This window comes from Pogoniulus pusillus, chromosome 11, assembly GCF_015220805.1.
Source record: "Pogoniulus pusillus isolate bPogPus1 chromosome 11, bPogPus1.pri, whole genome shotgun sequence".
NCBI lineage: Eukaryota > Metazoa > Chordata > Aves > Piciformes > Lybiidae > Pogoniulus > Pogoniulus pusillus.
In genome coordinates, this window is record NC_087274.1 from 31,765,962 (window position 1) to 31,791,760 (window position 25,799).

Below are 25,799 nucleotides of genomic sequence, written 5' to 3' on the forward strand. Positions count from 1 at the left end.
TATCATCAGGGTTGGAAGAGACCTCACAGATCATCAAGTCCAACCCTTTAGCACAGAGCTCAAGGCCAGACCATGGCACCAAGTGCCACGTCCAGTCCTGCCTTGAACAGCTCCAGGGACGGCGACTCCACCACCTCCCCGGGCAGCCCATTCCAGTGTCCAATGACTCTCTCAGGGAAGAACTTTCTCCTCACCTCCAGCCTAAATCTCCCCTGGCACAGCCTGAGGCTGTGTCCTCTTGTTCTGGTGCTGGCCACCTGAGAGAAGAGAGCAACCTCCTCCTGGCCACAGCCTCCCTGCAGGCAGCTGCAGACAGCAATGAGCTCTGCCCTGAGCCTCCTCTGCTGCAGGCTGCACACCCCCCAGCTCCCTCAGCCTCTCCTCACAGGGCTGTGCTCCAGGCCCCTCCCCAGCCTTGCTGCCCTTCTCTCAACACCTTCCAGCACCTCAGCATCTCTCTGCAATGGAGGAGCCCAGAACTGGACACAGCACTCAGGGGGTGGCCTGAGCAGTGCTGAGCACAGGGGCAGAAGAACCTCCCTTGTCCTGCTGCCCACACTGCTCCTGAGCCAGCTCAGGATGCCATTGGCTCTGCTGCCCACCTGGGCACTGCTGCCTCCTCTGCAGCTCCTCTCTGCCAGCACCCCCAGCTCCCTCTCTGCCTGCCTGCTCTCAGCCACTCAGTCCCCAGCCTGTAGTGCTGCTTGGGGTTGGTGTGGCCAAAGTGCAGAACCCTGCACTTGGCCTTGTTCAATCTCATCCCATTGGCCTCTGCCCACCCATGCAGCCTGGCCAGGTCCCTCTGCAGGGCTCTCCTGCCTTCCAAGAGATCATCACCTGCTCACAGCTCCTTGCTAATGTTTCAAAATTATTTTGAATGCTTTTCAGGTCTGTTGAATAGTTTGCAGCTCTTTTGAGTATTTTACACCTATTTTTGATGTTTTACAAACCTTTTCAATATTTTGCAGATATTCTCAATGCTTTGCAGGTATTTTTAATATTTTGCAAATGTATTTAACATTTTGCACTCGTTTTTAATATTTTTCCAATCCTTTGGACTGTTTGGCCTGTTTCCCAGCTATTTTCAGAGCATTCTGAATGCTTAGTTACAGAATTTAGAGCTTATTTTCACCACATTCAAATAAATCACAGAGGTCCCTCCCAATCTCTACAAAGTAACCCAGGCTGAACTCTATTTATCAATAACTTCTAATCCTCCTTTTCTTTCCCCCTCTCATTCCTACATCTCAAGGTGAATATGGATCAGTGTTATCCTCTAAGCTGTCTCCCTGTATAACTGATGCAGAAGCTCCCTGAATTGATGTGCATTAATAATGTCCAATAGCTCTACATATTAGGCAAAACACATCCAATATTGATTCCACAGTGCCTCAAGATAGCATCCCCTATCTTTCATGGCTGCTTGTGATTAATTAACATCACTGCTCAAAAACTTTGCAGCTAATTAATAACTGAATCATAACTTGCAGCTTGGAGGGCCAAGCAGAGCCTGGGCTGCAGCAGAAGTGTGGGCAGCAGGGCCAGGGAGGTGATTCTCCCCCTCTACTCTGCTCTGCTGAGACCCACATGGAGAACTGCATCCAGTTCTGGAGCCTCCATTGCAAGAAGGATGTGGAGGTGCTGGAGCGTATCTAGAGAATGGCTCCTGTGCTCAGTACTGTTTGGGTCACACCTTGAGTACTGTGTCCAGTTCTGGGGCCATTAACTCTTGAGGTGCTGGAAGGTGTCCAGAGAAGGGCAACAAAGGTGGTGAGGGGCCTGGAGCACAGCCCTGTGAGGAGAGGCTGAGGGAGCTGGGGGGGTGCAGCCTGCAGCAGAGGAGGCTCAGGGCAGAGCTCATTGCTGTCTGCAGCTGCCTGCAGGGAGGCTGTAGCCAGGTGGGGTTGGGCTCTGCTGCCAGGCAAGCAGCAACAGAAGAAGGGGACACAGCCTCAAACTGTGCCAGGGCAGGTCTAGGCTGGATGCTAGGAGGAAGTTGTTGTCAGAGAGAGTGATTGGCATTGGAATGGGCTGCCCAGGGAGGTGGTGGAGTGGCTGTGCCTGGAGGTGTTGAAGCCAAGCCTGGCTGGGGCACTTAGTGCCATGGTCTGGTTGACTGGCCAGGGCTGGGTGCTAGGTTGGACTGGATGATCTTGGAACTCTCTTCCAACCTGCTTGATTCTATGATTCTAAAGAAGCAGCACTTTTAAATACCTAACTCACTGGAAATACAGATTTTTCCCCCTCTATTTCCCTTGCTTTGTATATTTCTGATTATAAATAAGAAGGTATTTCTAGAAATGAAAATGTCTCCTCTCTAAAATCTGTGCTGTGATTCTTCCCTGTTACAGTCATGTGTTGAGTCAGGGAGAACATCTCCTTTCATCTGCTTCACTGCTAAGGAGGACATTTCATTTATCCTCTCCTGCTTCTTCAGCTCTTTGTCTGTTGTAATTGCTGCTTATTTAACTCACAGACTGTATAAAGGCTCTGCAACAGGTTTGCCCAGGGCACTTCTGGATGCCTCTTCCTTGAGGGTGTTCAAGGACAGGTTGGATGAAGCCTGGTCTAGTGGTAAAGGTCCCTGCCTGTGCCAAGGGGGAGGTTGAAACAAAATGATCTAGAAAGACCCTTCCAACCCAAGCCATTCTCTGAACATTTGAATAATAGCTGCTTTGAAAAAGGTCTGGTTGCTTGGCCAGGGCTGGCTGCCAGGTTGGACTGGGTGAGCTTGGACATCTCCTCCAACCTGCTTGATTCTATCATTCTATGATCTGACAAAAACAGGGGGTTGGAAGTTTTTTGGGTTGGATGAGGCCTTGAGCAGCTGAGTCTAGCTGAGAGATGTCCATTCCCATAGCAGGTGCTGGAGAGTGTCCAGAGAAGGGTAATGGAGCTGGTGAAGAGTCTGGAGAACAGGGCTGGTGAGGAGTAGCTGAGGGAACTGGGGGTGTTTAGTCTGGAGAAAAGGAGGCTGAGGGGAGACCTCACTCTCTACAACTGTCTGAAAGGAGGTTGGAGCCAGGTAGGGGTCAGTCTCTTCTCCCTGCTAACAAAAGATAGGAGGGGAGGAGATGGCCTCAAGTTGCACCAGAGAATAGTTTAGTTTGGGCATTAGAAGAACCTTCTTGTCTGAAAAGCACTGGCACAGGCTGCCCAGGGAGGTGGCTGAATCCCCATCCCTGGAGGTGTTCCAGAGGGGCAGAAATGGTGTGCTGAGCAACATGCTTGAGCATCAGCTGGACTCAGTGGTCTGGGAGGTGTTTTCTGACCAACACAACTGTGTGATTCTCTGTTATTAGAGTTTTATGTACCAGTAGCATTAATTATGTTTAAAGGTGGGTTGGTTTTTTCCTAAATAGATGTAAATGTATTTGCAGAGAGATCCAAGCAGCAGAACACTGATTTTGTGCACTAAGTCAGAGGCTCTGCCAGGAAAGCTGTCTCTGTATTCATTCATCTTCTGCATTGTACAGTAATTTCCTGAGGGTACTTTTATTTCACATGTTCATGTTCTCCCTTCCTTCCTTCCTTCCTTCCTTCCTTCCTTCCTTCCTTCCTTCCTTCCTTCCTTCCTTCCTTCCTTCCTTCCTTCCTTCCTTCCTTCCTTCCTTCCTCCCTCCCTCCCTCCCATCCTCCCTTCCTCCCTTCCTCCCTTCCTCCGTTCCCTTTCTCCCTTTCTCCCTCTCATTCTTTCTAGTTCTCTTATTCTCTTTCTCATTCTCTCTGTCTTTCTCTTTCTCTCTTTCTCTCTCTTTCTCTTTCTCTTTTTCTCTTTCTCTTTCTGTCTTTCTTCCTTTCTCTTTCTCTTTCTCTTTCTCTTTCTCTTTCTCTTTCTCTTTCTCTCTCTCTCTCTCTTTCTCTATTTCTTTTTCTCTCTTTCTCTTTCTCTTTCTCTTTCCGTCTTTTTCTTCCTTTCTCTTTTTCTCTCCCTTCCTTCCTTCCTTCCTTCCTTCCTTCCTTCCTTCCTTCCTTCCTTCCTTCCTTCCTTCCTTCCTTCCTTCCTTCCTTCCTTCCTTCCTTCCTTCCTTTTCTCCCTCTCTCTTTCTTTCTCTTTCTCTGTTCTCTTTCTCTCTCTCTTTCTTTTTCTTTCTTTTTCTCTTTCTTTCTTTCCTTTTCTCTTTCTCTCTTTCTCTTTCTTTCTCTCTCTCTTTCTTTCTCTCTTTTTCTTTTCCTTCCTTCCTTCCTTCCTTCCTTCCTTCCTTCCTTCCTTCCTTCCTTCCTTCCTTCCTTCCTTCCTTCCTTCCTTCCTTCCTTCCTTCTCCCTTTCTCCCTCTCTTTCACTTTCTTTCTCTTTCTCTCTTCTTCTTTTTCTCTCTCTTCCTGTCTCTTTCTCTCTCTTTCTTTCTTTCTTTCTTTCTTTCTTTCTTTCTTTCTTTCTTTCTTTCTTTCTTTCTTTCTTTCTTTCTTTCTTTCTTTCTTTCTTTCTTTCTCCTCTCTCCTCTCTCCTCTCTCTCTTTTTCTCCTCTCTTTCTCTTTCTCTCCCTCTCTCTCTCTCTTTCTCTTTCTCTCTTGCTCTCTCTTTCGCTTTTTCTTTCTCTTTCTTCCTCTCTTTCTTTCTCCCTTTCTTTCTTTTTCTCCCTTTCTCTCTTTCTTTCTCTTTTTCTCTTTCTCTCTTTCTATCTTTCTTTTCCCCCTTTCCCTCCTCCCTTCCTCCCTCCCTTCCTCCCTCTCTCTCTGTTACTTCCCCCAGTTATTATTAATGGTCTCTTTTTGGATTATTGCTTACGTTTCTGTGCCCAGATTTTGTAAGGAATTAAAGCTTGATTCATTGCTGCCTCGTTCCAGCTTTATAACTCTGCTGGTTATAAAGCACAGCTTAAACCTGGAGTAACAGGGTGGTGTGGAAAGATCTAAATGTTAATTGAAATGATGTTCATTCACTTTAATTCTTCTTTACTGAGCCATAACACAAGCAAGGAGCTGGAGGCAGAAAGAAAGTCACTGGAAGTGCTTAGGTAGCCAAATGGGGTCCATGGGATGGCTACCAACAGATTCTGGAGGACACTCAAGGCCTAATACTATTATGGAGGTTTTATGTCTCTTTTCTGATTCCAAGGCTTGAAAGCATTTTGCAATAGGAATAAGGGCAAGGACCAAGTGTCTGCATGTTAAAACGTGATTCATAATGGTGAAAACAGGGAGCTGTTACCTACTAGAACAGCAGATTGAAACTAGAGATAATTAAAATGACATCAAAATATGCAACAGGATTAGCAGTACAGGTTGCTGCACGCCCTTGTCAATGGACCTCATCAAATTAGTGTGTTTGAAGATGCAGATTGCATCCAATGTATGCTTCTAAGTGGCTCCTCTTTTAAAACCTGCTGCCTTTAATCATTCTCTTCCTCAATGCATGGCCTGTGCAAAACAGCTGCCAAAACTCTTTCCATGAAGAAATAGAATCATAGAATCATGGAATCAATGAGGTTGGAAGACACCTCCAAGGTCATCCACTCCAACCTAGCACCCAGCCCTATTCAGTCAACCAGACCATGGCACTAAGTGCCCCAGCCAGGCTTGGCTTCAACACCTCCAGGCACAGCCACTCCACCACCTCCCTGGGCAGCCCATTCCAATGCCAATCACTCTCTCTGACAACAACTTCCTAACAACATCCAGCCTAGCCCTGCTCTGGTGCAGCTTGAGACTGTGTCCCCTTCTTCTGTTGCTGCTTGTCTGGCAGCAGAGCCCAACCCCACCTGACTACAGCCTCCCTTCAGGCAGTTGTAGACAGCAATGAGCTCTGCCCTGAGCCTCCTCTGCTGCAGGCTGCACCCCCCCAGCTCCCTCAGCCTCTCCTCACAGGGCTCTGCTCCAGGCCCCTCACCAGCTTCATTGCCCTTCTCTGGACACCTTCCAGCACCTCAACATCTCTCTTGAATTGAGGAGCCCAGAACTGGACATAGTTCTCAAGGTGTGTGGCCTGACCAGACTGGATGAGGCACTTACTGCCATGGTCTAGTTGATTGGCTAGGGCTGGGTGCTAGGTTGGGCTGGCTGAGCTTGGAGGTCTCTTCCAACCTGCTTGATTCTATGATTCTACGACTACAGGGGAAGAATAACCTCCCTCGTCCTACTGGCCACACTGTTCCTGATCCAGGCCACAATACTGGGGAGGAGGAAAAAAAAAACCCCAACCAACCAACCAACCAACCCACAAGAAGTTTATTACAAACAGCAAAAGGAATCCACTCAGCCCTGTGCAAACCAGGCTGGACCCAGTCCCTTTCTCCATCACCGCTTGTGAAGCAAACCCCCATTTGACGGCGTCGCTTTGCATTCAATCTCTGTCCAGCAGGGTTTCGAAAGGAATCATTTAACAATGAATAATGCTTGATTGTAGATCTCTGCAGCAAATGAGAATATCCGGGGGTTTAATAGAGTGTGATCTGTTATTTGCCAACAAACAGACAGATTGCCTTATAAATCATGCAGCAGCGCGGTTACGGAACAACCCCGCGCCCAATTATATTTCATTACTCCCCATTGAGCAGTCCTGTTGCTGCCACAGAATGTAATTTTCCATCTTTTAACTTAGTTTCCTTTACTGACAGAAAAATACAAATTAGTCCTGAGGGGGAGGAAGAAAAAAAAAAGGCATCTATTTACTGGGGGCAGGCAATTAACGGTTCGAGGAATGGCAGCACGTAGATGAAAATCGGTAAAGATGCTCTTTTCTGGGGGGGGGAGGAAGGGGTTTACCTCACTGTGTGTAGCTGTTTGTGTGTTTAGTAAGGAGGGTAAGTTTGCAGCTGTGGAGATCAAAAATAATAGGTGAGTCCATAGATCAATGTGGTTCCAGGCACAGCTTTCCTGGAATCATGGAATCATAGAATCAAGCAGGTTGGAAGAGAGCTCCAGGCTCATCCAGTCCAACCTAGCACCCAGCCCTGGCTAAGCAACCAGACCATGGCACTAAGTGCCTCAGCCAGGCTTGGCTTCAACACCTCCAGGCACAGCCACTCCACCACCTCCCTGGGCAGCCCATTCCAATGCCAATCACTCTCTCTGCCAACAACTTCCTCCTTCACATCACTCACCTTTCAGAAAGAAGTTTCTCCTCAACTATTCTTCTTTTAATGATTCAAAATACTTCAGGTGAAGTATGAGATTTGTTGCTGTCTTGGGGGCATTTATCCTGGTTGCCTTGCTTAGAATTCATCTTAATGAGGTTCAACAAGGTAAAGTGCAAGGTCTGGTACCTGGGTCAGGGTAACCCTCGATAGTAGCCCAGGTTGGAGGATGCTGAAATCGAGAGCAGCCCTGCAGAAAAGACCTTGCTGGGGGGCTGGTGGGTGAGAAGCTGGGCAGGAGCCAGCAATGGGTAGTAGCAGCCCAGAAGGCCAATGGCAGCCTGGGCTATGGTAAAAGAAGTGTGGCCAGAGATGGAGAGAGGGGATCCTGCCCCTCTGCTCTGTTCTGGGGAGACCTCACCCGGAGTACTGTGTTCAGCTGTGGAGCTGCCAACTCAAGAGAGACATGGACCTGCTGGAGCAGGTCCAGAGAAGGTCCATGAAGATGATTAGGAGACTGGAGAACCTCTGCTATGAACACAGGCTGAAAGAATTTGGGCTGTACAGCCTGGGGAAGAGAAGGCTCCAGGGAGACATTAGAGCAGCATTTCAATATCTGAAGAGGACCTACAGGGGAACTGAGGAGGGCCTGTGATGATAGGAGGTGGTTTGAAAGTGGAGCAGGGCAGATTTAGGCTGGACATCAGGAGGAAGTTCTGCACTATGAGAGTGGTGAAATATTTGGAAGAGGTTGCCCAGGGATGTAGTTGAGGCCCCATCCCTGAAGACATTCAAGATCAGACTGGATGTGACCCTGGGCAGCCTGAGGAAGTTTGAAGTGTTCCTAATGATGCAGGGAGGGTTGGACAAGATGACTTTTGAAGGTCCCTTCCAACCCAGTGCAACCTGTGAATCTCTAAAACACGGAGCAGTGTTTGAAGGGAGGCAGAGCTTTTATGTAACAGTGAAATTACTGCACAAGTGGGGTGGAATTGAAGACATGAAACAGTAAGACAGCCAAAACTGGGCCTGCAAAGTGCCTGTGTGGGGAAATATTATTTAAATACTTAAATTGTTACAAATTGAGGCAGCTTCCTGGGCTGCAGCAGAAGTGTGGCCAGCAGGGCCAGGGAGGGGATTCTCCCCCCCTGCTCCACTCTGCTGAGACCCCACCTGGAGAACTGCATCCAGTTCTGGAGCCCCTGGGACAAGAGGGCTGTGGAGATGCTGGAGTGTGTCCAGAGCAGGGCCAGGAGGATGCTGAGAGAGCTGCAGCAGCTCTGCTGTGAGCACAGACTGAAAGAGTTGGGGCTGTGCAGTCTGCAGAAGAGGAGGCTCCCAGGTGACCTTCTTGTGGCCTTCCAGCATCTGAAGGGGGCTACAAAAAAGCTGGGGAGGGACTTTTGAGGCTGTGAGGGAGTGCCAGGAGTGGGGGGAATGGAGCAAAGCTGGAGGTGGGGAGAGTCAGGCAGGAGGTGAGGAGGAAGTTATTGAGCAGGAGAGTGGTGAGAGGCTGGAATGGGTTGCCCAGGGAGGTGGTTGAGGCCCCATGGCTGGAGGTGTTTGAGGCCAGGCTGGCTGAGGCTGTGTGCAGCCTGCCCTAGGGTAGGGTGTCCCTGGGCATGGCAGGGGGGTTGGGACTGGCTGCTCCTTGTGGTCCCTTCCAACCCTGACTGATGCCATGGTAGAACTGAAAGGTTTGATCACAGAGAGTGTATCCCACTTTTCCAGTATTTTGGGAAAGAGATGATTAAACATCCTAAAGAGCCACCTGGATTGCTGCAGTAGTTAAGAGCAGATTGTTAGCTCCTACTCATCAAGGATGTCCAGTTTGGAACACGCAGGCATTGCTTCTCTGCTTAAATCCTTTTGCAAAGTGTGGCCAGGGAGATGTACTTCAGTATATGATGAAAGCATGCAAAGTGGAGGTCCCAATGGCTTTGATGTTCCACAAGTTTCTCCACCTGTCACAAGCTTCTCCACCTGAGAAAAGATGGAAATAACAACTATGAAAGAGCAAATACATTCTGGAACTGCACAGTCTCAACTTGTGGCGGGGTAGGTCTAGGCTGGATGTTAGGAGGAAGTTCTTCACAGAGAGAGTGATTGGCATTGGAATGGGCTGCCCAGGGAGGTGGTGGAGGCACCATCCCTGGAGGTGTTGAAGCCAAGCCTGGATGAGGCACTTAGTGCCATGGTCTGGTTGACTGGACAGGGCTGGGTGCTAGGTTGGACTGGATGAGCTTGGAGGTCTCTTCCAACCTGCTTGAGTCTATGATTCTAAGGACCCAGGAAGCTGAGGCAGACTCACACATGGGAGAAACTCAAGGGTCTGTGTATGCAAAGTCTGCTGACCATGGAGGGAAGCTCCCTGTGAGCACAAAGAGCTCAAATACTGCAGTGGTTACGAAGCCCTGCAGTTAACTGTGTCATCTTTTCTGTTTCTTTAGGGGTTTCACAAGCTCAGCACTGGCTTCACACCATAGTCCTGCAGACACCATTCTGGGAGGGTTATCCTGGGAATAATTAATAGGGAACAATTAGAACAAACCTGAACACTTGGAAAAAGAATCCCTTTCAACCTGTTTTGTGCTTTCTGACATATGAAAAGATTTTTGTTTTAAGCTTTAAGAGTAAAGTCAAAGGATTTTTCTGTGAAAAAAAAGTGGAAACTTCTTCCTCAGTAGGAGAAGAATCAACAACAGGAACAGCCAACACAGATTTCCCTTGGAATTGCTAACATATTTCATGTGAGCTACCACAGTCCTACCTGTACACTGTGGTATGGTGGTGCTGGATTGGTAGGAAGCCACTTGATGAATCCTGTCCTGCCTGTACAGTTTGGTGTGGTGGTGCTGGATTGGTGGAAAGCCTCTTGATGAATCCTGCCCTACCTGTACAGTTTGGTGTGGTGGTGCTGGATTGGTAGAAAGCTACTTGATGAATCCTGTCCTGCCTGTACAGTTTGGTGTGGTGGTGCTGGATTGGTAGAAAGCCTCTTGATGAATCCTGCCCTACCTGTACAGTTTGGTGTGGTGGTGCTGGATTGGTGGAAAGCCTCTGGATGAATCCTGTCCTGCCTGTACAGTTTGGTGTGGTGGTGCTGGATTGGTGGAAAGCCTCTGGATGAATCCTGCCCTACCTGTACAGTTTGGTGTGGTGGTGCTGGATTGGTGGAAAGCCTCTGGATGAATCCTGTCCTGCCTGTACAGTTTGGTGTGGTGGTGCTGGATTGGTGGAAAGCCTCTGGATGAATCCTGCCCTACCTGTACAGTTTGGTGTGGTGGTGCTGGATTGGTGGAAAGCCTCTGGATGAATCCTGTCCTGCCTGTACAGTTTGGTGTGGTGGTGCTGGATTGGTGGAAAGCCTCTTGATGAATCCTGTCCTGCCTGTGCAGTTTGGTGTGGTGGTGCTGGATTGGTGGAAAGCCTCTTGATGAATCCTGCCCTACCTGTACAGTTTGGTGTGGTGGTGCTGGATTGGTAGGAAGCTACTTGATGAATCCTGAGGGAGAGGATTCATTCCATCTTTAATAAGATCTGAGGCTACCTAGACTTCATTCAGGACACAGTCCAACGCTCCAGTCATGGGGTAACCTTGCTATATGTCATTTTCTTTTCTCTTGGCAGCTGGACAGTGCCACTTCTCTCATCCAGGCAGCTAAAAACCTGATGAACGCTGTGGTCCTTACAGTGAAAGCATCCTATGTGGCTTCTACTAAGTACCAGAAGGTCTATGGCACTGCTGCAGTGAACTCACCAGTTGTATCTTGGAAGATGAAGGCCCCTGAGAAGAAACCTCTGGTAAAGAGAGAAAAACCAGAAGAATATCAGACCAGAGTGAGAAGAGGGTCCCAGAAGAAACATATTTCACCTGTACAGGCCTTAAGTGAATTCAAAGCGATGGATTCGTTCTAAACCACCAAGCTCTGCCAGGAGAGGGTTTTCTATTCTTTTTTGTATCCATACCTGCCAACTTGTATGCATCTGGCATGGGGTGGGGGAAGCAGTGTCCATGTGCATGCAACCTGAGCCTCAACTGAGGTCACTACCTTCCTGCAGTGCCCCAATTGAGGGCACCCTCTTGGCATCTCGAACAGCCTCGTCCCCAAGCTTCCTTTTACAAGTCAAAGCCTAGCATTGAATTGGCCAAAGAATCTGCATCACACAGTGGGGAGGGGAGGGGAGGGTGGGGGGTAACCATGAAATTCAAGTCTAACCCCAGACATTTTTATGCATGCAAGAAACATTAGGGTTGGCAGGTATATTAAGTGAACCACAATGGGATTGTAATGGTAGACCATAAAGCTTGTATTGCTTCTGTTCCAGTGCAAAACCGTCCTAGCCAATATGCTTCAATGTGTGGCCCCATAATGAACTGATAGAACTTTTGGGTCATCTCCATGATAGTTATGTGAGGGTTTGGGTTCTTTTTTTTTTTTTTTCTTTCCTTTTATTTTCAAACAGATGCAAACTAATTCCTCTTGAAAAACAAACAGGCAAAGCAAGGAAACAAACCTGCTTCTTTTAAAACCATCTTTTTTCTTTTGTCCTTTATCTTCTAAGTAGTGTTCTGATTGCTCACATTTGGATTAATCCCATTATTATGGCCAGAGGTTTACTTTTGCCAATTGAATTCCTTCTGGTGGAGTATGAAGCACAATATGGTGGGTGACATTGCCTTTTCTATGATGATGATGATGGTGGTGATTATAATATTAGTAATTAGAAGAGCTGCTGGTGGTGGAATGTTTAGAGACACAGAAACTGACAGTGTGAGAATTTAGAGGCAAATATGTAGGTGTAGCTTGGATTACAGGTATCTGACATACCATTGTAACCACTAACTCAATAAACTCATTTAACCTTGGAATCCTCTCCATGCCTCTTCTCTTCTAATGCCCAGATCTCTCCTGCACCACAGATGCTGCAGACAGTGATTCCTTTTACATGCTCACAGGGCTTGGAAGGGACCTCCAAAGATCACAGTATCACAGTATCACAGCATCACCAAGGTTGGAAGAGACCTCACAGATCATCCAGTCCAACCCTTTACCACAGAGCTCAAGGCCAGACCATGGCACCAAGTGCCACGTCCAGTCCTGCCTTGAACAGCTCCAGGGACGGCGACTCCACCACCTCCCCGGGCAGCCCATTCCAGTGTCCAATGACTCTCTCAGGGAAGAACTTTCTCCTCACCTCCAGCCTAAATCTCCCCTGGCACAGCCTGAGGCTGTGTCCTCTCATTCTGGTGCTGGCCACCTGAGAGAAGAGAGCAACCTCCTCCTGGCCACAACCTCCCCTCAGGTAGTTGCAGACAGCAATGAGGTCTGCCCTGAGCCTCCTCTTCTCCAGGCTAACCAATCCCAGCTCCCTCAGCCTCTCCTCGTAGGGCTGTGCTCAAGGCCTCTCCCCAGCCTCGTTGCCCTTCTCTGGACACGCTCAAGCATCTCAATGTCCCTCCTAAACTGGGGGGCCCAGAACTGAACACAGCACTCAAGGTGTGGTCTAACCAGTGCAGAGTACAGGGGCAGAATGACCTCCCTGCTCCTGCTGGCCACACCATTCCTGATGCAGGCCAGGATGCCACTGGCTCTCTTGGCCACCTGGGCACACTGCTGGCTCATGTTCAGGTGGGTATCAATCAGTACCCCCAGATCCCTCTCTGTCTGGCTGCTCTCAGCCACTCTGACCCCAGCCTGTATCTCTGCATGGGGTTGCTGTGGCCAAAGTGCAGCACCCTGCACTTGGAGCTACTGAAGCCATCCCCTTGGACTCTGCCCATCTGTGCAGGTGGTCAAGGTCCTGCTGCAGAGCCCTTCTGCCCTCCAACCCAGCCACATCTGCCCCCAGCTTCGTGTCATCTGCAAACTTGCTGATGACTGACTCCATGCCCTCATCCAGATCATCTATGAAGATGTTAAAGAGGATGGGGCCCAGCACTGATTGAGTCCAACACGGATCACTCAGGACAGGTCACACAGGAATGCATCCAGGTGGGTTTTGAAAGTCTCTAGAGAAGGAAACTCCACAACCTCTCTGGGCAGCCTGCTCCAGGCCTCTGTCACCCTTACAGTGAAAAAGTTTTTTTCCTTATGATCCTGTGGAATCTCCTCTGTTCCAGCTTGCACCCATTGACTGCTTGAGAGAGTCCAGCACAGAGCCAGAGAGATGATGAAAGGAATGGAATATCTCTCTGATGAGGAGAGCCTGAGGAAGCTGGGGCTGGGAGCTTGGAGAAGAGTCTGAGGTCTGCCCTCATTCATATTTATAAAGATGTAAAGGGTGAGAGTCCAGAGGCTGGAGCCAGGCTCTGCTGGGTGATGTCCAATGACAGGACAAGGGCAATGATGGAAGTTGAGGCATAGAAGTTCCCTGGAAACATGAGGAAGAATTTATTTTCCCTGTGTGGGTAACAGAACCCTGGAACAGGCTGCCCAGAGAGGTTGTGGAGTCTCCCTCTCTGGAGATATTCAAGACCTGCCTGTTCCTGTGTGATCTATTCTAGGTGATCCTGCTCTGGCAGGGGGGTTGGGCTGGATGAGCTTTGGAGGTCACTTCCAGCCCCTGACATTCTATGATTCTGTGTTTGCCTCTCACTGCTCCTGGGGCCCTTCCTCCCCCAGCTTAGAGCAGGCGCCAGGGGCAGCAGGGCTAAAGGGAGCAGACTTGGGGTTCTCCTGCCCACCCTCCATCACACCTCGGGAGAACCACAGCATTGCCAAGCCATAACTGTCCTGCAGGAGTTACAATTTGGACTTACAGATCCTCAGGCCCTGAATAAAAAGCTTTGAGGGAGAATCTGTGGCTGAGGCTGTGGCACATCATCACCCTCAGGATGCCCATATCTCCGTGACCACCAGCTGGGTGCATGCAGCTCCCCTGGGCTGTCCTGTGGGGTCAGGATCAGAGGTTTGTTGCACTTGCTTGCTCCTGGAGTGGACATGGATGTTCCCTGTTGGAAATTGCCAGGTGTCCTCTCCAGCCCCTACCACTGTGTGGTTCTGTACATCTTGGCTGTGCCTATGTTTGAATACTTCATGCAGATCCTATCAGCTCCTCTGAAGATGCAGGATGAAATGTACATGGAAACATGAGGAAGGTCACTAAGTTTGGTATTGCTTTCATGTAAGAAGAGACTAAAAAAGGAGTCTCCATTTGCTTCAGAGTCATCAATACTGAGGCTACGAGATGACTAAATAGGCACCAATATAGGCTGGGCAGTGCCTGGCTTGAGAGCAGCTCTGAAGGAAAGGTCTTGGGAAGCTCAACATGAGCCAGCAGTGTTCACTTGCAGCCCAGAGAGCCAAGCAGAGCCTGGGCTTCAGCAAGAGAAATGTGGGCAGCAAGGTGAGGGAGGAGATTCTGCCCCTCTGCACCCTCTGGTGAGGCCACACCTGGAACACTGTGCCCAGTTCTGGAGCCTCTGGGTCAGGAGAGATCTGGAGGTGCTGGAAGGTGTCCAGAGAAGGGCTATGAGGATGAGCAGAGGGCTGGAGCTGCTCTGCTATGGAGGCAGACTGAGAGAGTTGGGGCTGCGCAGTTTGGAGAAGAGAAGGCTCCAAAGAGACCTCATTGTGGCCTTCCAGTGTCTGGAGTGGGCTGCAAGAAAGCTGGGGAGGGACTGTTTAGGGTGTCAGGGAATGACAGGACTGAGGGGAATGGATCCAAGGTAAAGGAGGGGAGATTTAGCTAGGTGTCAGAAAGAAGCTCTTCAGCATGAGGGTGGTAAGAGACAGGAACAGGTCCCCCAGGGAGTTGGTGGAAGCCTGGAGGTGTTTAATGCCAGGCTGGATGTGGCTCTGAGCAACCTGACCTAGTGTGAGGTGTGCTCCATGGCAGGGAAGTTGGAGCTAGATGACCTTTGAGGTCCCTTCCAACCCTGACCATTCTGATTCTGTAAATAGAGACTAAGTAATCAGTTGTCCTTTTGACTCAAAACATTAAGCCTGACACAAAGAACTGTCAAACAACAAGTTTCAAAACCAGAATATGTTTCCCCCAAAACAGATAAAGGATGGAGTTCATTTTCACCAAGGCACAGTTGCCACAGTGATAACAATTCCACTGACAGCACCAACCAAAGGTTCATCCCACATCCTGGTCACTTGCAGGTCTTCAAGTTCTAGAAGACCTTTTAGAATCATAGAATCAAGCAGGTTGGAAGAGATCTCCAAGCTCAGCCAGTCCAACCTAGCACCCAGCCCTGGCCAGTCAACCAGACCATGGCACTAAGTGCCTCAGCCAGGCTTGGCTGCAACACCTCCAGGCACAGCCACTCCACCACCTCCCTGGGCAGCCCATTCCAATGCCAATCACTCTCTCTATGAAGAACTTCCTCCTCACATCCAGCCTATACTTTCCCCAGCACAACTTGAGGCTGTGTCCCTTTGTTCTGCTGCTGCTTGCCTGGGAGAAAAGGCCACCCCCCACCTGGCTACAATGTCCCTTCAGGTAGTTGTAGACAGCAATGAGCTCTGCCCTGAGCCTCCCCTTCAGCAGCCTGCACACCCCCAGCTCCATCAGCCTCTCCTCACAGGGCTGTGCTCCAGGCCCCTCCCCAGCTTCATTGCCCTTCTCTGGACATCTTCCAGCACCTCAGCATCTCTCTTGAATTGAGGGGCCCAGAACTGGACACAGCACTCAAGGTGTGGCCTGAGCAGTGTTGAGTACAGGGGCAGAAGAACCTCCCTTGTCCTGCTGCCCACACTGCTCCTGAGCCAGCCCAGGATGCCATTAGGGCATCTTGGGCACACTGCTGCCTCATCTTCAGCCTGCTATCCATCAGTACCCCCAGGTCCCTCTCCTCTTGGCTGCTTTCCAGCCACTCTGTCCCCAGCCTGTAGCACTGCTTGGGGTTGTTGTGGCCAAAGTGCAGAACCCTGCACTTCAACTCAAATAGGAAGTGTGGGCTTAAACTAATGTCTGTGAAGTTTGGAAATGCTCTCTACAACCACTTCTCCACTGAGGTGAGGAAATCTGTGTCCCCAGCACAGGACAATGAAGAACTGATGGATGTCCTCAACCTTCAACCAGAGCTGTGTCTGCTGCTGGTTCAGAAGCTGAAGGTATGGGTACCATACATACTCTTGGGCACATACAAGTAATCTGGAGACTATTCAGTCTGGAGAGAAGGCTGAGAGGGGATCTCATGAATAGCTGTAAATACCTGAGGGCTGGGGGCCAGGAAGGAAGGGACAGGGGCAGCCTCTGCTCACTTGTGCCCTGGGATGGGACAAGAGGTGTTCAAGGCCAGGTTGGTTGAGGCCTCGAGTGATCTGTTCTAGTAGGAGCTGTCCCTGCCTATGGTGGAGGCTGGGATGATCCTTGAGGTCCCTTCCAACCTAAACTATTCTACCATTCTAAGAGGCAATGGATGGAAACTATAGCACAGGAAGTTCCATCCACGAGGAAGAAGAACTTCTTTAGTGTCAAAGTCCCAGACCCTTGGCACAGGCTGCTCAGAGAAGTTGTGGAATCTCCTTCTCTGGAGCCTTTCCAACTCTGTCCATATGTGTTCCTGTGTGACCTGTGCTAGATTCCCTGCTCCTGCTCTGGCAGGGGGATTGGACTGGACCATCTGCAGGTGTCCCTTCCAACCCCTAGCATCCTCTGATCCTGTGGTGTGAATATTTTCCCTTCAAACTGCACCCAGGATGAAAAGAGGTGATGGCAGCACCAGTGCTAGACATTGCAGTTATTTCTTTCTTGAAGGCAGAACTGGGTAAGTTTTGGCTCACTATTTGCCTCCAGCCAATGTGAGTGCACAGCACACGGCTCCTTGGAAGGTCACCCTGGAGCTTAGATGGGCAGCCCTGAGCTTCTGTCCTGGTATGGTGTCCCATGCTGTGGTCACTACTCTTGTTATTCACATGCCAGGAACTGTCTCCTCCCTTTGAGAAACTCTAAGGCCAAGTGAAAAGAAATGGCTGTGTCTGCTGCCCTGTGGCCTAGAGGAGGAGGTTGGCTTACTGCCTAACTTAAAACACTCTGGCAAGAGGGCTAGCAGAACATTTCAGTTCTTCAGCAAGGACAGCAGCCAATTGCTGAATTAAGAAGTCAGATAAAACTGAAAGCTGGGAGAACTTGTAGAGTAACTTCCAAGGTAATTAAGATCCCTTATTGATTAATTTATTAAACTAAGAATTTGAACTTAAGAGAAGAAGTTGAAACAGCTAAATGTGTATTCTGGCACTTGGGGGTCCAGCAGCTACAGAGCAAGAAGTTGCTACGAAGGAACAGAGGGTTTGGATGGGGGAAAGAAATGAAAGTTGAACTTCACAGAGTCACACTGATCCCCAGGGACCATCACTGGCTCTAGCATTGTTCAGTGTCTGGAACAGTGTGGAGTGAGTGGACCCTCAGCAAGTTTGCTGATGCTATGATACTGGGAGAGGTGGCTGACACCTGTCAGGTTGTGCTACCATCCAGTCAGATCTGGAGCTGGGTAAAGGGGATCATGAAATTCAGTAAGGGCAAGCACAGAGTCCTGCACGTGGAAAGGATCAACAGCAAGCACCAGTACAGGTCAGAGGTTGTACTGTTAGAAAGCAGCTCCATGGAGGAAGACTTTGGAGTGCTGGTGGACAAGTAAGTTCTGCATGGGCCAGCAAGAGGGTCAATGGTATCCTGGGGTGCAGCAGGAAAAGTGTGTCCAGCAGGTCTAGGGATGTTCTCCTCCTCATCTGCTCTGCTCTGGTGAGGCCACACCGGGAATGCTGTGTCTGGTTTTGGGCTCCCCGGTTCAAGAGAGACAGGGACCTACTGGAGAGTCCAATAGAGTCCATGAGGGTGATTAAGGGACTGGAACATCTGTCTGATGAGGAAAGGCTGAGAGATGAGGGCCTGTTTAGTCTGGAGAAGAGAAGGCTGAGAGGGCACCTTATCAATGTACATAAATGATGAGGTTCAACAAGGACAAGTGCAGAGTCCTGCACCTGGGGAGGAATAACAAACTCCACCAGTACAGGCTGGGAGGTGACTGCTGGAGAGCAGCCCTGTGGAGAGGGCCCTGGGGGTGCTGGTGGCTAACAAGTTCCCCATGGCACAGCAATGTGCCCTGCTGGCCAAGAAGGCCAAGAGGAGCCTGGGGTGGATTAGGAGGATGTGTGTCCAGCAGAGCAAGGGAGATTCTCCTGCCCCTCTACTCTGCCCTGCTGAGACCTCCTCTTGAATACTGTGTTCAGTTTTGGGCTCCCCAGTTGCAGAGGGACAGGGATATGCTGGAGAGGGTCCAGTGGAGGGCTAGGAGCATGATGAGGGGACAGGAGGGCATGGCTGATGAGGAGAGGCTGAGGGACCTGGGGCTGCTTAGTCTGGAGAAGAGAAGTCTCAGAGGGGATTGGATAAATGTTTATAAGTATCTGAGGGCTGCCAGGAGGGGGGGACAGGCTCTGCTCACTGCTGCCTGGGATAGGACAAGCAGCAATGGGTGTAAGCTGCAGCACAGGAGGTTCTGCCGCAACACAAGGGGGAACTTCTTTCCTGTGAGGGTCCCAGAGCACTGGAACAGGCTCTCCAGAGAGGTTGTGGAGTCTCCTTTTGTGGAGCCTTTCCAGGCCTGTCTGGATGTGTTCCTGTGTGCTCTGTGTTAGATAGGATTGTCCTGCTCTGGCAGGGGGTTGGACTGGATGATCTCCTTGGGTCCCTTCCAACCCCTAACACCCTGTGAGCCTGTGATAAATATCTGAGGGGTGAGCATGTCAAGGTGCCAGGCTCTTTTCAGTGGGGTTCACTAACAGGGCAAGGAACAAGGAATATAAGATGGAAACCAGGAAATTCCATCTCAGCAAGAGGAGAAATTTCTTTAGTGCTGGAGCCCTGGAGCAGGCTGCCCAGAGAGGTTGTGGAGTCTCCTTCTCTGGAGCGTTTCATCCACCCCTGGATGCATTCCTCTGTCACCTTCCCTGGGTGATCCTGCTATGGCAGGGGTGAGGGATGGACTCAATGATCTTTTGAGGTCACTTCTGACTACTACCATTCTGTGACTACCATTCTCTGACTTAGTGCATCACTCCTGCAGAGCACATTCTGAGTCCCCACTGATTTCATTTACGGCATTAAAGTAACACCTGAGTTTAGCTGCTGGGTGGCATCTAAACGACAGCATCCGTATGCTGGAAGTTGAACAAGGCTTTGGTAATATGGAAAGGCAGGCTTGGACGTGGCACTTGGTGCCATGGTCTAGCCTTGAGCTCTGTGGTAAAGGGTTGGACTTGATGATCTATGAGGTCTCTTCCAACCTTAGTGATGCTGTGATACTGTGAAAGCAGAGGATAAAGCTCAGCAGATTCACTTTGATCAACTATTTTCTTGCTACTGTGTCCTAAGGGTGTGAGACAGCCTGGTTCGGTAAGAGAGCAGTACCGAGGCTAGCTCAGCTGAAACGCGCTGTTTCGAAGCTTTTTTCCGTCCACTTTGGGGCTCTCAAGCGGAGAAACCCAGCATGGGGGCAGGGAAGCGGCAGGTGCGGCGAGCTGCGTGGTGTAAGGGCACGCCGCAGGGTGCGGCAGAGGAGCGGCGCCTGGCGAGCGGCGAGCGGGACGAGGAAGCGGCAGCGGCGGCGACGCCGGAGCTTGGTTCGGCAAGAGAGCAGCACCGAGGCTAGCTCTGCCAAAACGCGCTTTTCTTGAAGCCTTTTCGAAGCTCTTTTTTCTCCGCTTTGGGGCTCTCTCGATCGGAGAAACCCAGCATGGGGGCAGGGCAGCGGCAGGCTGCGTGGCGTAAGGGCACGCCGCAGGGTGCGGCAGAGGAGCGGTGCCTGGAGAGCGGCGATCGGAACGAGGAGCAGCAGCGGCGGCGACGCCGGAGCCTGGTTAGCCAAGAGAGCAGCACCGAGGCTAGCTGCGCTGAAACGCGCTTTCCCGAGGCCTTTTTTCTCCCCTTTGGGGGTCTCAAGCGGAGACACCCAGAAGGGGATCAGGGAAGCGGCAGGCTGCGTGGCGTAAGGCCACGCTGCAGGGTGCGGCAGAGGAGCGGTGCCTGGCGAGCGGCGACGGCAGAGCCTGGTTCGCCAAGAGAGCAGCACCGAGGCTAGCTGCGCTGTAACGCGCTTTTCTTGAAGCCGTTTCGAAGCTTTTTCCCTCCACTTTGGGGCTTTCTCAAGCGGAGACACCCAGAAGGGGATCAGGGAAGCGGCAGGTGCGGGGAGCTGCGTGGCGTTAAGTGCTCGCTGGACGATCGGAACGAGGAGCGGCAGCGGCGACGCCAGAGCCTGGTTCGGCAGGAGGGCAGCCCCGAGGCTGCCTGCTCTGCTCAGCCCAGCCGCAGCGCCACGGGGAGAGGAAAAAAGACACACACAAAACCCCCACAAACCCTCCACACCCAAACCAACTCCTATCGGACCTGGAAGGAAGGGAGACATGGTGCAAACTAGATCAAAGCTTTACAATACTTGTATGACTGTGGGCACCCAGACAGATCCCACCCGTAGGCATGCAGGTGTTAAGGCAACTGGCTGTGAGGAGTGTTGGAGCCTTGGCACTCCAAGTCGAGGGTGGCAGAGGCAATGGCTGCACTCGGTGTGAGCAGATGAATAGTCTGCTTAACCTAGTGGCTCAGCTCAAGGGTGAAGTGGAAAGGCTTAAGGCTGAAAGGGAATGAGAAAGAGAGTTGGACCTACAGCACCATGCTCTGCAGTCCCCATTACCAGAGAGAGATGAACCAAGTAACAAGAGAGAATGGATGCAGATGCCTGGCAGAAAGGACAAGGGAAAACCCTTCCAGCCATCCTCACCTCCTCAGCTGCCCTTGCACAACAGATATAGGGCACTAGAAGTTGAGGGTGAGGTGGTTTTGGAGGAGGCAGAAGCATCACCGACTGTGAGGGCAACTGAAACAGCAGCTTGCTCATCTTTGGTGCTGAAGAACCAGGCTGGACACAGCCACAGCAGGCAAGCAGGGCCATGCCAGCCAGAGAAGCCCACCACAGCCCAGCAGTGCCAGCCTTCCTGCACAGAGCCCAGGGAAACATAGATGCCCCACAGCCCACACTACCTGTGTCAGCCACAGCAGCACCCTCTAACAGGGTGCTGGGCCTTGCTCTCCGTGAGCTCTGTGGCTGCTCTGGGCCATCACTGACAAGGGCTCTGGTGGCACATGGCATCGCTGGCCGAAGAGGTGCAATCTGCAGCTGCAGCCAGAGAAGGATGCTCCTGCTCTCAGCCCCACAGGCTCTCCATAGTTCAGGTCAGTCCTGCCTCACAGAATCATAGAATCAACTAGCTTAGAAGAGACCTCCAAGCTCATCCAGGCCAACCTAGCACCCAGCCCTATCCAGTCAACCAGACCATGGCACCAAGTGCCCCAGACAGGCTTTCCTTGAACACCTCCAGGCACGGTGCCTCCACCACCTCCCTGGGCAGCCCATTCCAATGCCAATCACTCTCTCCATGCAGAACTTCCTCCTAACATCCAGCCTGTACTTCCCCCAGCACAACTTGAGACTGTGTCTCCTTGTTCTATTGGTGGTTGCCTGAGAGAAGTGTCCAACCTCACCTGGCTACAACCTCCCTTCAGGCAGTTGTAGACAGCAATGAGCTCTGCCCTGAGCCTCCTCTGCTGCAGGCTGCATACCCCCAGCTCCCTCAGCCTCTCCTCATAGGGTTTATGTTCCAGGCCCCTCCCCAGCCTTGCTGCCCTTCTCTCAACACCTTCCAGCACCTCAACATCTCTCTTGAATTGAGGAGCCCAGAAGTGGACACAGCACTCAAGGGGTGGCCTGAGCAGTGCTGAGCACAGGCAAAGAATAACCTCCCTTGTCCTGCTGCCCACAGTGCTCCTGAGCCAGCCCAGGATGCCATTGGCTCTGCTGCCCACCTGGGCACACTGCTGCCTCATCTTCAACCTACTCTCTATCAGCACCCCCAGGTCCCTTTCTTCCTGGCTGCTCTCAGCCACTCTGGCCCCAGCCTGTAGTGCTGCTTGGGGTTGTTGTGGCCAAAGTGCAGAACCCTGCATATGGCCTTGTTCAGTCTCATCCCATTGGCCTCTGCCCACTCGTTCAGCCTGTCCAGGTCCCTCTGCAGGGCTCTCCTACCTTCCAACAGCTCCACAGCTGCTCCTAGCTTGGTCTCATCTGCAAATTTGCTGCTGCTGGACTCAATGACCTGCTCAGATCATCAATACAGATGTTGAACAGGACTGTGCCCAGCACTGATCCTTGGGGAACACCACCAGTGCCAGCTGCCAGCTGGATGTGGCACCATTCACCACCATTCTCTGGGCCCTGCTATCCAGCCAGTTCTTGAACCAGCACAGAGTGAATCTGTCCAAGCCAGGAGCTGGCAGCTGTGCCAGGAACTGCTTGTGGCAGACAGTGTCAAAGGTTTTGCTGCAGTCCAGGCAGACTCCATCCACAACCTGCCTCACATTCACTAGGCAGGAACCAGATCATAAAAGGAGATCAGGTTGGTGAGACAGGACCTGCCCTTCCTAAATCCCTGCTAGCTGGGCCTGATCCCTTGGGCCATCCTGTAAGTGCTGTGTGATGGCACTCAAGATGACCTGTTCCATGACCTTGGCTGGCACTGAGGTCAGGCTGACAGGTCTGTAGTTTTCTGCCTCCTCTTTTTGACCCTTCTTGTGGATGGGTATCACATTGGCCAGCTTCCAGTCTTTGGGGACCTCTCCAGTGAGCCAGGACTGTTGATAAATGATGGAGAGTGGCTTGGCCAGCTCAGCTGCCAGCTCTCTCAGCACCCGTGGACTTGTGAATCTCAGCCTCATGTCTCCAGTCAGCCTTCTCCAGATGTATGGTGCAGGCTTGCTGCAGTGCTGCCAGGCACCTGTGTGGCATCTGCAGTGCAGGGCTGGGGCCCTGGACAGTAGAGAGCAGTGGCCTGAATAAGGGCAGCTTTCAAACTGCTGGAAGGTGAGGTAGCCTCCTGGTGTCATCCTGGCTGGGGTGGAGAGATTTAAAGCACTCAGCCTGGTGGCTTAAGTTGTGCCAAGAGAGGTTTTGGTTGGATGTTAGGAGAAATTTCCTTACTGAGTGGTGAGATGCTAGAACAGGCTGCCCAGGGAGATGGGGGAGTCACCATCCCTGGAGGTGTTCAGGAAATGTGTAGATGTGGTGCTTCAGGATGTAGTTAAGTGGTCGTGATAGTTGGGTTATGGTTGGACTCAATGATCACAAAGATATTTTCCAGCCTTAATGACTCTATGATTCTGATTTTATGACAGGGTAGGCTCTGTCTGACAGTGGAAGAGCTGCTCTCAGGGTGTAGCATGGCTTCAAAGGCACCAGAACCAGGTCTAAACCAGCCTGGACTCAGAAGGGCTTTGTTTCTGGACAGTTTACCTGAAGGTGTTGCCCCACAGCTGCTGAGAGCTGCTGAGAAAGTGACCTTAGGTGAGACAATTCAATGTGCCAGTCTTCTGCAACCCATGGAGGCTCTGAGCACCCTGCTGTCTTACCAGGCACCATTTCAGCCCTTTGCAGTGATGCTTCCACTGTGCCTGACCTATTTGCAGCCTTCTTTGGCAGATGCTGTGCAAGTCCTGACCTCGCACGGGAGACCAAACTGGGCTGAAACAGGGTTAGGTATGAACCAATATAATCTTTATTTCTACTCAAAAGATGATGGGTATAGTCCCATCTGGACCAGAATCCACCTGTAGAAGTGCTGGGTGGAGGTGTAGATGCCAGGCTTCCTTGCCCTGGCACAGCCTGTCCCCCAGCTGGTCAGCCCCACCAGCCAGAAGTAGTCAGCGTTTTTGGCCTGGCACATGAGGGGACCTCCACTGTCGCCCTGCAGGGGAGGAGAGAGGCTTCAGCTGGGGCTGGGTGGCCTCGGCTGGCACTGGGGCCAGCTCCTCTGTGGCAGCAGCTTCCAGAGCTGGATCCGTGCACAGCAAAGCTCTGCTCAGGTGCTGCAGTTCAGGACCGTGTCTGGGGGGGGTGGGTCTGGGAGGTTGGGCTTTTGGCCATCTCCGCTTGCTGGTGCTGGATGTGTGGCACAGAGGTGTTCCGGGGCTGGGATGTGAGCTGTGTGCTGCCAGGAGCAGGGGCTGGGCTTTGTGGGCACAGGTGCCTGGGGACAAGGGTGGCACAGGGCAAGGCACCGCAGCTGGGGAAGGGGAGGGGAGCCCCGGGAGTGATGGGGAGGGAGTGGTGGGAGGGCGAGAGGCCAGAGCAAGCCCATGCCAGGGGCTGGAGGCCAGAGCAAGCCCATGCCAGGGGCTGCTTGGGTGGTTGTGTCCTGCCCCTCGTGCTGCCAGCGCCGCTGGGCTTGACCTGGAGCAGGCTCCTACCTGGCAGGTGTCGATGCGCCCCTGGGGGTAGCCAGCACAGAGGTTGTGGCTGTGGACAGCTCCCGCGTACCAGTGGGTGCTGTTGCACAGGCGGAGGTCGATGAGGTGCACCTTGGCCTCCTGCAGCCCCAGCGGTGTAGTCCCAGCTGTGAGCACAGAGAGCAGTCAGCCCCCAGCAGCTCACGCCCAGGTCAGGGTGAGCCCTTCCCGAGGGCTGGGCTGTGCCCTGCAGGGCATCGTGCCCCTGGTGCCCTTTGGGCCACGGCTCAGGCCCATCTCTCTGGAGACATCTCTGCATCCCCACGGCCTGGCTCTGGTCTTCCCCAAGCTGTCTGCCCAGCAGCGTGCCCAGCTGCCCTGGGGACACGGGGCCGAGCCGGGCACTCACACCTGGCCGTGCCGGGCAGTCACACCTGGCCATGCCGGGCACTCTCATCTGGCTGTGCTGTGCATTTACATCTGGCCCTAGTGGGCACTCACACCTGGCCGTGCCGGGCACTGGCACCTGGCCGTGCCGGGCACTCACACCTGGCCGTGCCGGGCACTGGCACCTGGCCGTGCGGGCACTCACACCTGGCCGTGCCGGGCGCTGGCACCTGGCCGTGCGGGCACTCACATCTGGCCCTGGTGGATCCCCAGCCGGCCACGTAGCAGTTGCTGAGCTCGGCGACGCGCAGCGAGGGGTCGGGCACGCAGGCCAGCTGGACGTGGTAGCCGCAGCGCACAGGGTGGTCCAGCTCCAGCAGGGCGATGTCGTTGCTCATGGTGGCGTTGTCGTAGCCGCGGTGCAGCAGCACTCGCTTGACGAAGCGCAGCTGGGTCTCGGGCTCCGGGTTGGAGAAGTAGGTGATCCCTGCCGCCACGTAGTAGGTCTTGCTGGAGGGGCGAGGGGGAGATGCGGAGGGGCTCGGAGCGGCGCCGCCCTGCGCCGCAGCAGCCCAGCGCTTCCCTGCCCTGGCATTGCCTCGGGCACAGGGAATGCCGAGCTGGAGGCCGCTGGGCAGCCGTGGCACCAGCCCAGCCCTCTGCTGAGCACTTCCTCAGCCGGGCCGGGCAGTGCCCGGGCGCTGGGCGTGCAGCAGGGCATCGGGGTGGGAGGGAGTGGCAGGGGCAGCTGCCTTACCCCGTCCCAACGAAGCAGTGAGCTGCCGTGAGCACCCACTGGGAGCTGATCAGGGACCCTCCACAGATGTGCCCCAGTCCTGCTCCCACTACTTGCTGGATGCTGACGATCCAGGGCCACGCCCCTGGCTGGGCGTTGATGCCACCCACGACGCGAGACATCCCATAGTAGGAAGCCATGGGCCGGAACCCGCAGGTGCTTCTGCAACCAGAGACTCATGAGTGTGCTGCTCGGTGCCTCGCTGCTGTGCAGCCCGAGGGTCGCCCATCTGCCCTCCCCAGCCAGCGTGGCACGGACAGCAGGGCCAGGGCAGCCCAGCGCTGTCTGTCTGTCCGTCCGTCCGTCGGCCCCTGGCTCTGCTTCAGCTCCACAGGTGAGCTGTGCCGGCAGCCTGAGTGCTGGCCAGG

The 25,799-nt window shown here is 52.4% G+C and overlaps 2 protein-coding genes across 2 annotated transcripts in view; one reads left to right on the forward strand and one right to left on the reverse strand.

Moving 5' to 3' along the window:
* The window catches only part of LOC135179633 (catenin alpha-2), an 898,848-nt gene extending 886,959 nt beyond the window's left edge, over positions 1-11,889 (forward strand). Inside the window, exon 18 of the mRNA XM_064151673.1 lies at positions 10,647-11,889. Within this exon, the coding sequence (XP_064007743.1) occupies positions 10,647-10,934 (288 nt within the window). The 3' untranslated portion in view covers positions 10,935-11,889. The remainder of the gene's footprint in view (positions 1-10,646) is intronic.
* An 11,666-nt stretch (positions 11,890-23,555) lies between these two features.
* Positions 23,556-25,553, reverse strand: LOC135179785 (acrosin-like). The gene is made up of 4 exons (XM_064151823.1): positions 25,393-25,553; positions 24,886-25,145; positions 24,270-24,415; positions 23,556-23,767 (listed from the first exon to the last, which is right to left on the reverse strand). The coding sequence occupies exons 1-4, from the start codon at positions 25,551-25,553 to the stop codon at positions 23,585-23,587; spliced, it is 750 nt and encodes a 249-aa protein (XP_064007893.1). The 3' UTR covers positions 23,556-23,584.
* Between the last annotated feature and the right edge of the window lie 246 nt (positions 25,554-25,799).

Excerpts from the sequence above, each read along its gene's own strand:
- LOC135179785 (XM_064151823.1), bottom strand. The coding sequence starts at position 25,553 with ATGTCTCGCGTCGTGGGTGGCATCAACGCCCAGCCAGGGGCGTGGCCC. Across the intron at positions 25,146-25,392 it reads CACTGCTTCGTTGGGACGGG|CAAGACCTACTACGTGGCGG; the intron begins GTAAGGCAGCTG and ends TCGCCCCTCCAG. Across the intron at positions 23,768-24,269 it reads GGCGCATCGACACCTGCCAG|GGCGACAGTGGAGGTCCCCT; the intron begins GTAGGAGCCTGC and ends CCTCCCCTGCAG.